Raw genomic sequence first — 12,837 nt, forward strand, 5'->3', positions numbered from 1 at the left:
ATAGAACACGGAGAGTCTTTTTTTATATAACAATTAGACTATCCATTTTTTCTGTCCAAGGTTAGTTGACTGTTATGAATAAATTTTGTTGAGTTTATTTAAAAAAGTACAAATTATATATTATTAAGACTCTTTCGTTTCCCATTCTTGGTCATTTCGAACAGAACGCATCGACGCTATATTGACGGACAACAAAAACATTGATTAATTCAATTTTGTTAAATTTATTTAAGCAGCTCTAAAAACATTTCTAGTTGTGCACCAAACAATTAATTGTTCATCAAATATAAATATTTAAATATTTTTAAAGAGCTTACGATACATCGATATGACATAAAACAAAGGAACCGATAGGGGTGATATTGAAATCGTTTTCTTCCCAGCTCTAGGCAGCTCTATTCTAGACGGTCACACCAACCACGAGATAAATATTTTTTGTTGCATGAAAAGTGAGCAGAAACGTTGTACATGAATAATTGAAAAACTAAAATGGTTTCCATGCAATTCGTGTTGCAACCACTTCCGGGATCGGACGATCAGTTCATTGAAAGGTAAATATAAAGTTTGGGGCTCCGGTCTTACGCACATGTGAATGCGGGATTCCATGTATGTAGAAGTGTTCGTACGGCTGGCTGCATGTATTTCTTATGTGAAAATATGTACGTACGAGGGCCATGTATATGTATGTGTTGGCAGGAAGATATGTACATGGTTATTAGCGCGGAATGCGAGCATAGACACTGGCGGATGAGCCTATGTAATTGTATCCCAGCAATACTGTAAACATTTACCAACTGCATTTGCTTTAGTGCTTTTGCAATACCCACTTTAATGCCACAACTTATTTTTCAAACATCCGTATAGATGTGCATGTGTGCGACATGTGAGCGTGTTCACCCGAGTATGTATGCGTGTGTGCATGTGCATACATGCTGATTAATTTGCCAGTTTTTAACTATTCTAAGAGAAGTATTCAGGTATGTTTTAGGAAAACAATGTTGGGATGTGCAGTGGGTGATGCATTCTACTTAGTGACCAATGATCCGGCTAAAGTCTCTCTAACCAGCATAATTTGGTCATGTCTGTTTGTAATTCGCATTTCAGCTGAAATTTAGTCTCTCAGCACATGGTACTGAAATGTAAGGCGTTTTCCGCAAACGACAAACATGTTCATACTTGTTTGGCTAATGGAATAATGTAAAATTTCAGGGTTATGTTGTTTCCCAAAGCAAAAATGAACCTCTTAAAGAATGGAATTTCACCATGTCCTTCCGAGCATCTGATTTTTAAGATTCTTGCTTAAACTTGATTAAGCCAAAGCAATTGTTGTAATCTTTTTTTTTTAGGATTCGGGAGGTCTCTGAAAAAGTCAACAGATTTGGATATGGCACTCATCGCATATTCGAGCAGCTAAAAATTCCTGTACGCGAAGTGGTCATTGGACCTACACACATTGGTGTTTTACTGGAGGATGGCAAAGCTTTCCGCGTGTCCTTCTCCATCAATTCGGAGAAACTCGACTTGACAAAATCAGACGCAAAATGGTAAGCCAACAAATTAACTTCTGGCTACAGCCTATCACATAACACTACACTCTTTTCAGCTCCACAAGCGGAGGTGCCGGAGCGACCAGTGCGTCAAAGGCGCCCTCTTCATCCCGACCGATGGCCAGGTCCAGAGCCCGGCTCCTTCGCGCAACAGGTCGGTCCAGCTCCACTGGTCAGGGTTCCGGATCTCGGAGCACGGGCGTGATTATAGGGGGTAACACTTCGACCCGACCCTTGGTCACAGTACCCGCCACGTATGTGCCGGAAGAACTTATATCCCAAGCGGAAGTGGTTTTACAGGGCAAGAGTAGAAATCTCATTATTCGAGAATTGCAGGTACGTTGTCACAGATCCATTTTGAGATGAGCTTTTAAGCCTACAATGGCAAGTACTTTGTTCGTTTTACAGCGTACCAACTTAGATGTAAACCTAGCTGTGAATAATTTGCTTTCTCGCGACGACGAGGAAGCCGAAGATACCGAAGAAGGTGCAGACAATTACGTGCCTGAAGACCTTATCTCACTGTTGGATAACGGCTTTAGCGGTGATAACAACAGCGTCATCATAGATCCCTCAGACGGCCTCTTTTCGGAAGAGATATTTACCAACTATTCGAGCATTCGCAAGTAAGTTTTTATTTATTATTGACGAATTCAATGTACATATATTTTTTATGTATATTCGAGACAATAATTGTTTACTTAAAATCCCGAAGAATAACGTTTAAATTAATGAAAAATGTACCATTCCAGCTTGCTGTTCGACCGTATCCGCAGCGAGCGCAGTAATTCGACCGCTAATGCCGCTGACAGTAATCAATCGAACCGCTCAGCAACATCGGGCGCTGCTTTAAGTGGAAGTACTGGTCTGTCGGCTCAAATATCGGTTAATGCCGACCGAGAGGCCTTTAGCCGTTGGCGGGATCGCCAGTACTACGGACCGCGACGTTGGATTAATAAAGACGATTATACTTGGGATAAAGATGCTGGTAATTTAATCACACTGCTTACATTCAGCACAAATACACCTATTAACTTATTATAATACCCTACAAATTAGATTCCAAGAAAAAGGAGCCTTCTCCCATGCTGTCTCCTATTTGGATATCAGAAGAGCTGCAGCCGTGGCCGGAGAAGAGTTCAGTTCGCTTTAAAACCATTGGCGCTCTATACTCGGAGTTTATTGCATTGTCAGAGAGCGGAGATTTGTACCAATGGCGTTGGTCAGACCCGGAGCCGTACAAGTCAGAGGTAAGTGATAGCACTAGTTTCTTTTAATTCGCCACTAATGGTTGGAATTTTTATTAGTATTTAGTTCATATTTTTTGTTAGAATTTTTATTAAAAATTTACAAATTATTTGCAGGGGGAAAATGTGTATCATCCGAAAACTGCGGCTCTAAACATCGCTGAACGAGTTGAACTCATTTCGGCCAACTTTATCAGATGCTCTGTAGTCACAGAAACAAATCGCGTGGCTACATGGATGGACGAACAGCTGGGATACCTTGGTGCAAAGCTTGAGCACACATCCTGCACTTTCAATGAATTCATTTCGGATCCTATCACCAAGATTCACGTCTGTTCCTTGTACACAGTTGTTCGCACAGACAGTAACAACATCTACTGGTGGGGCGTTTTGCCTTTTGATCAGCGCCGTTATTTGTGGGACAAGTTCCGGACTAAGACGAAGAAGCCCTTTAAGGCAGTCGCCACTGACATTAATGTGGGCGCTCAAGTGATAATGAAGAAATGTCCCATCTATCAATCTGGATCAATCGGATTTACTTGTTCCAATGGAGTGCCAAAGGTCGGGCAGCTTTTAAATTCGGTTTGGAACTTCACTGATGTGTGTCGCATGAAGATCATAAATATAAACACAAGTTCGGGCGTGGAAAAGTCGCAGGCTGCATCCGGAATCAATGTAAATGCCCATGGAATCGCACCAGATAAGGATCTGCCGAAGACCACAACCTTGCCCACTACTGCAAGCACCAGCAAAAACGGACAGTCGTTCTCAAACAGCAAAGAATCGACAGATCGCATCGACATGCCCCCACCCCCGTCACCGGCATCCAGCACCTGCAGCGACACTGGCAGTGTCACATCGCACAAGCGCACCAAACGAGTGACCACGAAAGAGGACTCCAACGTCCCACAGGAGAATAGGAAGGACGAAGAGCTGTGGCCCCTCAAGGCCGTGGTTTTTGTTGAGGACAAAGTGGGTCCCGTGGGCAAGGTGCTCAAGGTCGACGGCGATTTTGTGGCCGTACGGTTCCCAGCTATGAATGCAGCAGCCGCTGCTGCTGCAGCCTCCGCCGCCAGCTCCTCTTCTTCCTCAAATGCACCCTCAACATCCAAGGAAGAGGGCAAGGAGGACGACTGGCAACAGTGCCGCCTACTGCGACGCGAGGACGTCCAGGTCTTTCGAACTGCAATGTCGACTCGCGGCCCCGACTGGCTCCAAAAGCAACCCAAAAAAATTAATGTCGGAGCCGATGCGTCTGGCGTCCAGCTCCTGACCCTGGCCGTCGACTCCCGCGGCATACACGTGGTCAAGAAGGTCCTCGGTAAGATCCACTACAGCTTGTATAACCTGTACAATAGCAAACAGGAGCAGAACTGCCTGTTTCCTACGGACAGCGCTTCATTTATTGGCTCCTCACCCGGCAACATTCTAATGGCCTGCAACAATGACTGCAGCGGAAACAGCAGCACGATAGTGCTCCGCGATGGCAATGGAGCACTGTATCCCCTAGCCAAGGACTGCCTCGGTTCGATTAAGGATCCCCAGTGGTTCGATTTGCCGCCGGTGAAGTCTATCACCATGGCCACCATCTCGTTGCCGGCGATGCTCTCTGGCGTGAACCTGAAATCCAAGGTCTGCATGACTGCCCTGCTGTTTGATACCCAGAAGCTAATGCCGCACATACTGCGTTGCGATGTGAAGAACAGCTTTGCAGCCCTTAGCCGCCTGGAGAGAGAGGATCAAGCGGACACAGTCCTGGTCGTGGAGGAACGCTGTGATGGTGCCCGCAACATATTCCATGCTTGCGTGATTATGTGTGCGCCATCTTCAAACAAAGACTCGCCACCAGATTCACCCAGCGGTGGTGCTGCCGACAAGAAGTCACTCTCCGTCGGACTCTCCGTTGCTCGTTCCATCCCAACGGTGTCGACAAGCGCGTATGTTAGCAGCAACGCTTTCGGGGCTAACGCAGCCTCTACCAGCGATAATTCGAGTTTCGCCACAATGAGCTCATCTGCCGCTGGATCCTCTGCACCATCGGCAAGTCGAGATAGTCGGATTAATTTACGTGATATGATGCACCGTCTTATTAACACCGATCAGGCAGAGCAGTCTGGCAGTAGCCAGCCCATGGCCAGCGCCAATGAGGACCACGCCTACATACCCTGGCCACATGACACACCGGCGGCCAGCAATCTGAGCGCCAGTTCATCACAGAACAATACAGATAGTATCGAAGACGACATCTCGAAGATAATTCCGTCCTCCTCCCAGAGTTCCATGATCTCTAACATAAAATTGGGATCTCCCAACTACACCTTTGACTTGGCTCAACGTCGAGAGCACGCTCTACTGATTCTGCAACAGATGTGCGTCAGTCCAGCATTGCGTCCATATCTTTGCCAAATGCTTAGCACCAAGGATGCTCAAGGGCAGACACCGTTCATGCTCTCCGTTTCGTGCCGCGCCTATGAGGCCGGAATTATACTGCTAAACACCATTCTCATGCTTTCCGAGCAGGATCCCCAGCTCAAGGAGGCCATGATCTTCCCCAGCGGTTCACCGGCGGACCAGTCACCCCTGCATGTTATCTGCTACAACGATACTTGCTCGTTCACTTGGACGGGGGCCGACCATATCAACCAGAACATTTTCGAGTGCAAGACGTGTGGACTCACAGGATCCCTGTGCTGCTGTACCGAATGCGCCCGAGTCTGCCACAAGGGTCACGACTGCAAGCTGAAGCGGACGGCTCCGACTGCCTACTGCGATTGTTGGGAGAAGTGCAAGTGCAAGGCCCTCATCGCTGGCAATCTAACCAAGCGGTTCGCACTGCTCTGCAAACTGGTTTCCTGTACAGATTTGGTCACGAAATTCAACTCCAAGGGCGAGTCAATTCTGCTATTTCTCATCCAAACTGTGGGTCGACAAATCGTGGAGCAGCGTCAGTATCGCTTCAACGTTCGAGTGCGAAATGTTGGTAACGCAGCCAGCGGGGCGAATGGCAGCAACACGGTTATATCCAATCGGAAAACATCTTCAGCAGAAATGGAGAGTGACATGCCGGATCATGATCTGGAGCCGCCGAAGTTCGCCAGAAAAGCCCTTGAACGTCTGCTGATCGACTGGAATGCGGTGCGCGCTATGATCATGAGCGGAGCTGAAAAGGCCGAGGTTAATGTCCAGAATTCAGGAGCTAACGCTCCCTCAGACAGTTCCAACTCTGATGGCTTCAACATGTTCATCCAGACTCAGCACGGATCGACGCTTCTCGATAAGTTCACACACAGCCTCATTGTGAAGTGCACTGGCGACCATCTGGACACGTTGCTGCTCACACTTGTCCGGGAACTGCAGAACGCAAGCGTGGCCAATCGCTGCAAAGAGGCCGAGGAAGTGGCTCGGCGCTTTGTGCGCTCAGTATCCCGCGTTTTTGTCATCTTTAATCTCGAGAAGCAGCCGAATCCAGAGAAGCGCAAGACACATGCGTCGTGCAACAAATACGTTCAGAGCTGCGTGAAGGTATTTCAGACTCTGCATAAGATTTCAATTGAGGAACTGGTCGAGGTCTCCGAAGCCCTGATTGCACCAGTTCGCCTTGGCGTTGTACGTCCCACAGCTCCGTTTACGATGTCATCGTCGAACCTGGATGTACGTGTAAATTCAATCTTAACCACCTGTCTGATATTGGAAATAAGTTGTAAATTAATTTAATCGTAACTTGTTTTCCCTAGAATTCTGACGACTTGTTCAGCGTGGATCCTTTGGCACCTTCCAACGTGGAGTCTACGTCTGAGCAGATACTAGGGCACGATGGGGGCAACGATCAAAGTTCCAGTTTTAATATTCAACAAAACTACGACGTAGTTGCAATGGAAAGTGAGTTCACTTTGCAGATAACAGAGGAGTGCCTTAAATGCTTAAAATAAAACTCATATTTTAATATTTAGCTATACGAGACGCCTCCGAATCGGAAGAAGTTATAAATCGGGAAACCAATTCCCACAGCCAGGACGATGAATTGATAGAAAATCAACGAAACGAGGACGGCATGCAAGACGATGAGAGCGACAATGACTTTACTTTTAATGATGCTGAGACCGAGTCGGACTCCGATGACAATCAAAGCAATCAGGAGGCACAGAGAAGCGTTCAAACGGGAGCTACAGTTGGTTCGGAAACTGGTAAGTTATTGCCTCTATTAGGGGATTTGACACCGAAGTCTAATTCGTTTTATTTTTATTTTCAAGATATTGGTGTCCTGTTTCTTGAGGATGAATCTGGAGATTCGTCTGCTCAAGAGGAAGATGGTTCGGAGGATGGCGAATCCGACGATCACTCTGACGAATTCAATTTCAATGACCAGCAACTTGAGCGCCGCAGCACAAATTCGAATGCTCGCAGTGACCTAGCGCCGCAGACGATGCAGTGGGCAATAAGGAACCGAGACACTGCTCGCTCATCTGTACGGGTGCCCACTGGATCCAATATGGTTTTCATTGACCCAATGGCGCTGCGACGCTCCGCTGTGCCGGCCAACACAACGGTCACCACTCCCTCTATTGAGCCCCACACAATGGCGACAACGGCTAGCAACTTGGCCAGGGCATTTGGGATCACTATCAGACAGATCTCGGAGCTTATAAGTATTCTATCATACAACATTGTCAACGACATTGAAACTTCACTCAAGATTCAAACCGATGAGGCGATCGCAGTCCAAGTAAGTTTTATCGGTTTAGATTTTTTCTTGTTAGAAATTTGTATCAAAAGAAAGAGTTTATTATATTTACGCAAATATCGTTATTAATATCATTTCGAAATTATCGAACAATGCAATTGAAATTGAAACTTAAAATATCGGTAAAATTGAAGAATACTACATATAAAAAATTTATTCAATTGAATTGTCTTCTTAATTGAACACTAATTCTCAAATATGTATATTTAAAAGGCATTCGTTGAAAAGCGTTTAAAGTCCACTTGGGACTGGATGTTTACGGTAATGGATGGAACCGAGGCTCAGCTAAAGTTTGGAGCTTACTTGACTAACTACACCGATCCGAACCACCCACTGCATCCGCTTAACCTGAGTGCTCAGGCTTCAAGTAGTCAGCCACCGGCTCCGGCCACCTCAACATCCGTTGGTGTTAACATGATGGGTAAGTGTATAGCGTACCGTGATCTAAGATTTTTTAATTATATCGCATGTATATCTGATCTAGGATCGAATTCACGTCGCGACTTTTTTACCTACTGCCTATCACTGATGCGATCCCATACGTCTGAGCACAGAGATGCCCTGCCAGTACTCGATATAACTGCCCTGCGTCATATTGCATACGTACTTGACGCCTTTGTTTACTATATGCGCAACGACACGGGCTTCTATGACAAGCAGGAGACCATATCCGGACGCGTAAACAATTTATCATCGCCAATGGTGGAGAGCTATGATACTGATGATGAACTAACCAATCTGGAAGACTACAGTACTGAGGCAAATCCGTCGACTAGCAGCAACCTGACATCCGGCAGCACCGGTACCCGCCGTCACACTTTCTTTGCACGATCGGAATCTACATTGAGCCTCGGATGCTCGGCGCCGGAAGGGTTCGATCTTCCGCTGGATATGGCCATGCCACTGGCCGACAAACCTCATTTACTGCAGCCAAACTCGAAGCGTCAGGAGCTATTTTCTAACCTGCCGCTCCTGGTAACCACAAGTGGTAACACCCCCAACACAAGTGGTAGCGACAGCACTATTGACTACCCGCCCACAAGGCTGGGATTTTCCAATTCCTTAAAAAGGAATGACGAGCATGTTTATGAAACAGTTCTGGCTAAAAACCAACAGCAGCCCATGGATGTAACAATCAATGTTGAGTCTAGCAAGACACCGGGTGATGGAAATGCAACATATAAGGCTGAGGGCTCTTCTGCTGACTCTAATATCTACGTACAGTTAAAGAAGAAACAGGGTCCAGATGATTTCAAGTCCCACAAAGAAAACGATGGTGAGTAATTGTTATTAAGCAAAAAATAATTTTAAAAATATGATTTGTATTGCAGGTAATCACGGCAAGTTCGATAAAGTTGTTTCAATGGAAACTGATGATATTCCAAGTACAAGCAAATCGACAGAAGCCTTAATGGCGACTCGGCCTGAAGTTATCATTGCTCCAAATAAGACCACCACCTGCTCCTCAGTGACTTCAGCGAATGCTGCAGCTCGTAGTGTTATAGTTCTGGCAGGCGGGTCGTGTCTGAAATCGGTCGACTCGGACATGAACGTGTCGCCATCCGCTGCGAATTTATCTGCTGAACAAGCCAAATGTGATACACATCATCAGAAGTCTGCGCCGTCGCATCACCTGCTCTGTTTTCCAGGCCGCGGCTCTCTGTTTTACCAAAGTAGCTTTTCGGAATTGCCTTCGTGGAACTTTTTGCTAAGTCGTTGGAAACTAGCATTAGATTTATTTGGACGCGTCTTCATGGACGATGTGGGCATGGAGCACGGATCCGTTCTGCCGGAATTGCGAGGTTTCCCCGTCAAGGAAATGCGTTTCCGCCGTCACATGGAAAAGCTTCGCAACGGCCAACAGCGTGACTTGGTGCTATGCAAACTAGAGAGAAACCGCGAGAGCTTGATTGTTCAAACTTTCAAGGAACTAAATACTCAGTTTGGCAGCCAAAACCGACGCTCACAGCCGCCCATCACGTTTAACCGTGTTAAGGTGACGTTTAAGGACGAGCCAGGAGAGGGATCTGGTGTGGCGCGCAGCTTCTACACATCGATTGCCGAGGCCCTTCTGGCCAATGCGAAAATCCCCAACCTTGAGTCAGTACAGGTGGGCAACAGCCACACCAAGTACGGAGTGCCCTTCTCGAGCATCCTGCGTAGTAGAACAGTGTCGGGATCTAGTCGTGATCAGTTAACTCCACAGAGGCGTGGCACCAGCAGCAAAATATTATGGAGATCGGCCCGTGAAAGGAAGGTCCTAAATTTGGACGCACGGCCATATACGCCAATGAATGCTACAGGTATGAATAGCGACTGCCGTCAAAGTAAATTTGGTTTCGGATTTTCTTTATCAATCTGATAAAGCAAAAACGAAGAGTAGTTTTCGCTTGTTTGGCTTGGTATTTTTACTAAACAAACATTCCTGTTTTTTGCCTAGATAATGCTATACCGGAAGGCATGAACGATCATTTGTCGGTCCATCTGCAACAGCTTGGAGAACGCTTGTATCCTAAGGTAGGTGGTGATGCACTTAATAAATTCATTTATTAACAATAAATTACTTGCCAATAGATCCATTCGATAAACCAAACGCACGCGGCGAAAATAACAGGAATGCTACTAGAGATACCAACGCCACAACTTCTTTCTGTGGTCTCGTCAGATGAGACGTTGCGTCAAAAAGTAAATGAGGCGATCGAAGTTCTAACCTTCAAACAAAAAAGTGACGCCAGTACACAAAGTAGTCAGCCAAAAAAATCCCCATCTGTTGTGTTGGTGGAGCCTGCCGATGACGATAATGAGCCATTGTTCTATTCTCCGGGCAAACGGGGCTTCTATACGCCACGACAAGGCTTTGCATCGTTCGAGCGCATAAATGCATTTAGAAATATCGGAAGGTGGAGTGACTTTTATACGTGATATTTTTTCGTGTATTTATGGATTTTTTTCTCTTCCTCCTACATAGACTCATTGGACTTTGTCTGTTGCAAAATGAATTGCTTCCGCTGTTTCTGCAGAGACATGTATTAAAATATATCCTTGGACGTAAAATTAAGTTCCATGATCTGGCATTTTTCGATCCAACACTATACGAATCTTTTAGGCAAATTATTCAAACAGCCCTAGCAAAAGACGGCGAAGAAACCATTAGTCGAATGGAGTTATGTTTTGTGTAAGTACTCTTGCTTGTAAAATGTTACATGTTTATCAATTAAAAATAATTTAATTTTATCTAGAATTGATTTGATGAAAGAGGAGGGCTGTGGCAACAGGGAGCTAATTCCGGGAGGTCGCGATGTTGCAGTGACTGCGAACAACATATTTGAGTACATAAGACGCTATACGGAGTATAGATTGATCAAGTCACAGGAAAAAGCTCTTGAGGTATGTTCTTAAGATAGCAGGAAATATTGACATATACGCTAATATTTATATTTTAACGTTAAATGCGATTCTCTATATAATATTTTGTGCGGTATTTATGCCGCTGTATCATATAAAACATGCCTAGTATGTATGTATGTCATAGTAATAAATGTTTTCATTGCAGGCACTAAAAGAAGGCGTCTTTGATGTTCTGCCCGACACCAGTATGAACAGCCTAACAGCTGAGGATTTGCGGCTGCTGCTGAATGGTGTCGGTGACATAAATGTTTCAACATTGATTTCTTACACAACCTTTAACGATGAATCTAGCGAGGGTCCCGATAAACTGTTGAAATTTAAAAAATGGTTCTGGAGTATTGTTGAAAAAATGAATATCTTGGAGCGTCAAGATTTGGTAAGAGCAAACAAATGTAAATAATCGGAACGAGTTTGATAATGTCTTTTCTGTCTAGGTGTACTTTTGGACTGGCTCGCCTGCTCTGCCGGCATCGGAAGAGGGATTCCAACCCTTGCCATCGGTGACCATAAGACCCGCAGATGATTCTCATTTACCGACAGCGAATACGTGTATATCTCGGCTGTATATCCCCTTGTACTCCAGCAAATCAATTTTACGCAGTAAAATGCTGATGGCCATTAAATCCAAAAATTTTGGATTTGTTTAAGCAAATGAAACACACTTTCCCATGTTTAAAAGTTTTGAATTCGTCGTGTTTAGGTTTTCTTTATCTTATTTGACTTGTCATATTTAATCACACCATTCCCATTTCTGAATTATAATTTGTTTTAAATTAATATATTTTCGAAAATTTACGTTGCATCATTAGAAGCGATTGGCATCGGTCACAATTGATAACTGATAACATCTGGTCTGGTTTGGTCTTGCTGGACTGGAGTAAAAACATGAAGTTTCCAGAAATGTAACCATGAAAACAGCCAATTAGGTATTAGGAAGCCTATGTTTTTTTGAAGTATGACTTATGCACATGTATATTTATCGATATCAATTCAATAGAAACTTGAAATAAACAATAAATTATAAGTCCCTATGGAAATTATGTATAATATACAACGGAGTAGTATTTTCTTGGTTTTATTATGGAGAAATTAATCTGAACTCATTGCGTAAGCTTTGTTATAAAAATCAATAAATAAAGCTAACGTCGGTAACCTGTGGCTTTTACACCCTTGCATTTTGCCATTCCAAATCGAACAAAATGGTTAAATTATACAAATTTTAATTTTTTATGATGAAAGAATAAATTAAAATAATTTCTTGAATTTTGCGATCTATGGCAGCTATGTAATGTAGTACTCCGGTATTTCCTATTCCGACTTACATATGTATATATAAAAAAAAATAGAAACAAGAAGGAAGAAATGCTTACATTCGGGTAGATGAAGTTTGTATACCCTTGCAGTTTGATTATGAAAATCATAAGGATGCTAAAAATACAGTAATTTCAATTCGAAAAGCTGTCTAATGTTAGTTTTTATTAGGTTTGAATATCTAAAACTAATTTTAATATTTAAAAAAATTAAATTTTTTTTTCAGTTTTAACGATGTTAAAATTTAAAATTCTGCCGGAGATGGCTAGATCGACGCGGCTGTTGATGCTGATCAAGAATATAAATATATGATTTATAGGCTCGGAAATGACACCTTCACTGTTTTGCAAACTACTGACTAAAATTAGAGTACCCTGCAAAGGTATTTAATTTGCAACTACTAGAAAATTATTATTCAAATAGCTTCATAACTTAGTTTCCATAAACGCACAGATGGACTTGGGTAAATCTACTCGACGGCTCTGCTGTACCAGAATATACACTTCCTAAAAAATATAATATATATTTTAATTCTGGCCACTAATCTAATTTTGCTTGGATAATAATCTTTTGCAAGTTTTTA

The 12,837-nt window shown here is 43.9% G+C and overlaps 1 protein-coding gene across 1 annotated transcript; it reads left to right on the forward strand.

The window, feature by feature from the left end:
• Window positions 1–354: 354 nt before the first annotated feature.
• On the forward strand, window positions 355–11,994 carry hyd (E3 ubiquitin-protein ligase hyd). Its single transcript, XM_020958570.2, has 19 exons — window positions 355–551; window positions 1,347–1,544; window positions 1,604–1,883; window positions 1,956–2,173; window positions 2,300–2,535; window positions 2,607–2,797; window positions 2,912–6,445; window positions 6,529–6,673; window positions 6,745–6,978; window positions 7,045–7,517; window positions 7,749–7,956; window positions 8,020–8,811; window positions 8,867–9,838; window positions 9,976–10,052; window positions 10,110–10,435; window positions 10,504–10,710; window positions 10,775–10,922; window positions 11,089–11,319; window positions 11,378–11,994. The coding sequence occupies exons 1-19, from the start codon at window positions 490–492 to the stop codon at window positions 11,588–11,590; spliced, it is 8,745 nt and encodes a 2,914-aa protein (XP_020814229.2). The 5' UTR covers window positions 355–489; the 3' UTR covers window positions 11,591–11,994.
• Window positions 11,995–12,837: the final 843 nt, after the last annotated feature.

This window comes from Drosophila serrata, unplaced genomic scaffold (genome assembly GCF_035046125.1).
Source record: "Drosophila serrata isolate PLE 108 unplaced genomic scaffold, ASM3504612v1 contig_241, whole genome shotgun sequence".
NCBI classification, from domain to species: Eukaryota; Metazoa; Arthropoda; class Insecta; order Diptera; family Drosophilidae; genus Drosophila; species Drosophila serrata.

Coding starts and splice junctions, on each gene's coding strand:
- hyd (XM_020958570.2), top strand. CDS start 490: ATGGTTTCCATGCAATTCGTGTTGCAACCACTTCCGGGATCGGACGAT. Junction 2,174..2,299: donor AACTATTCGAGCATTCGCAA/GTAAGTTTTTAT, acceptor GTACCATTCCAG/CTTGCTGTTCGACCGTATCC. Junction 7,957..8,019: donor CGTTGGTGTTAACATGATGG/GTAAGTGTATAG, acceptor TATCTGATCTAG/GATCGAATTCACGTCGCGAC.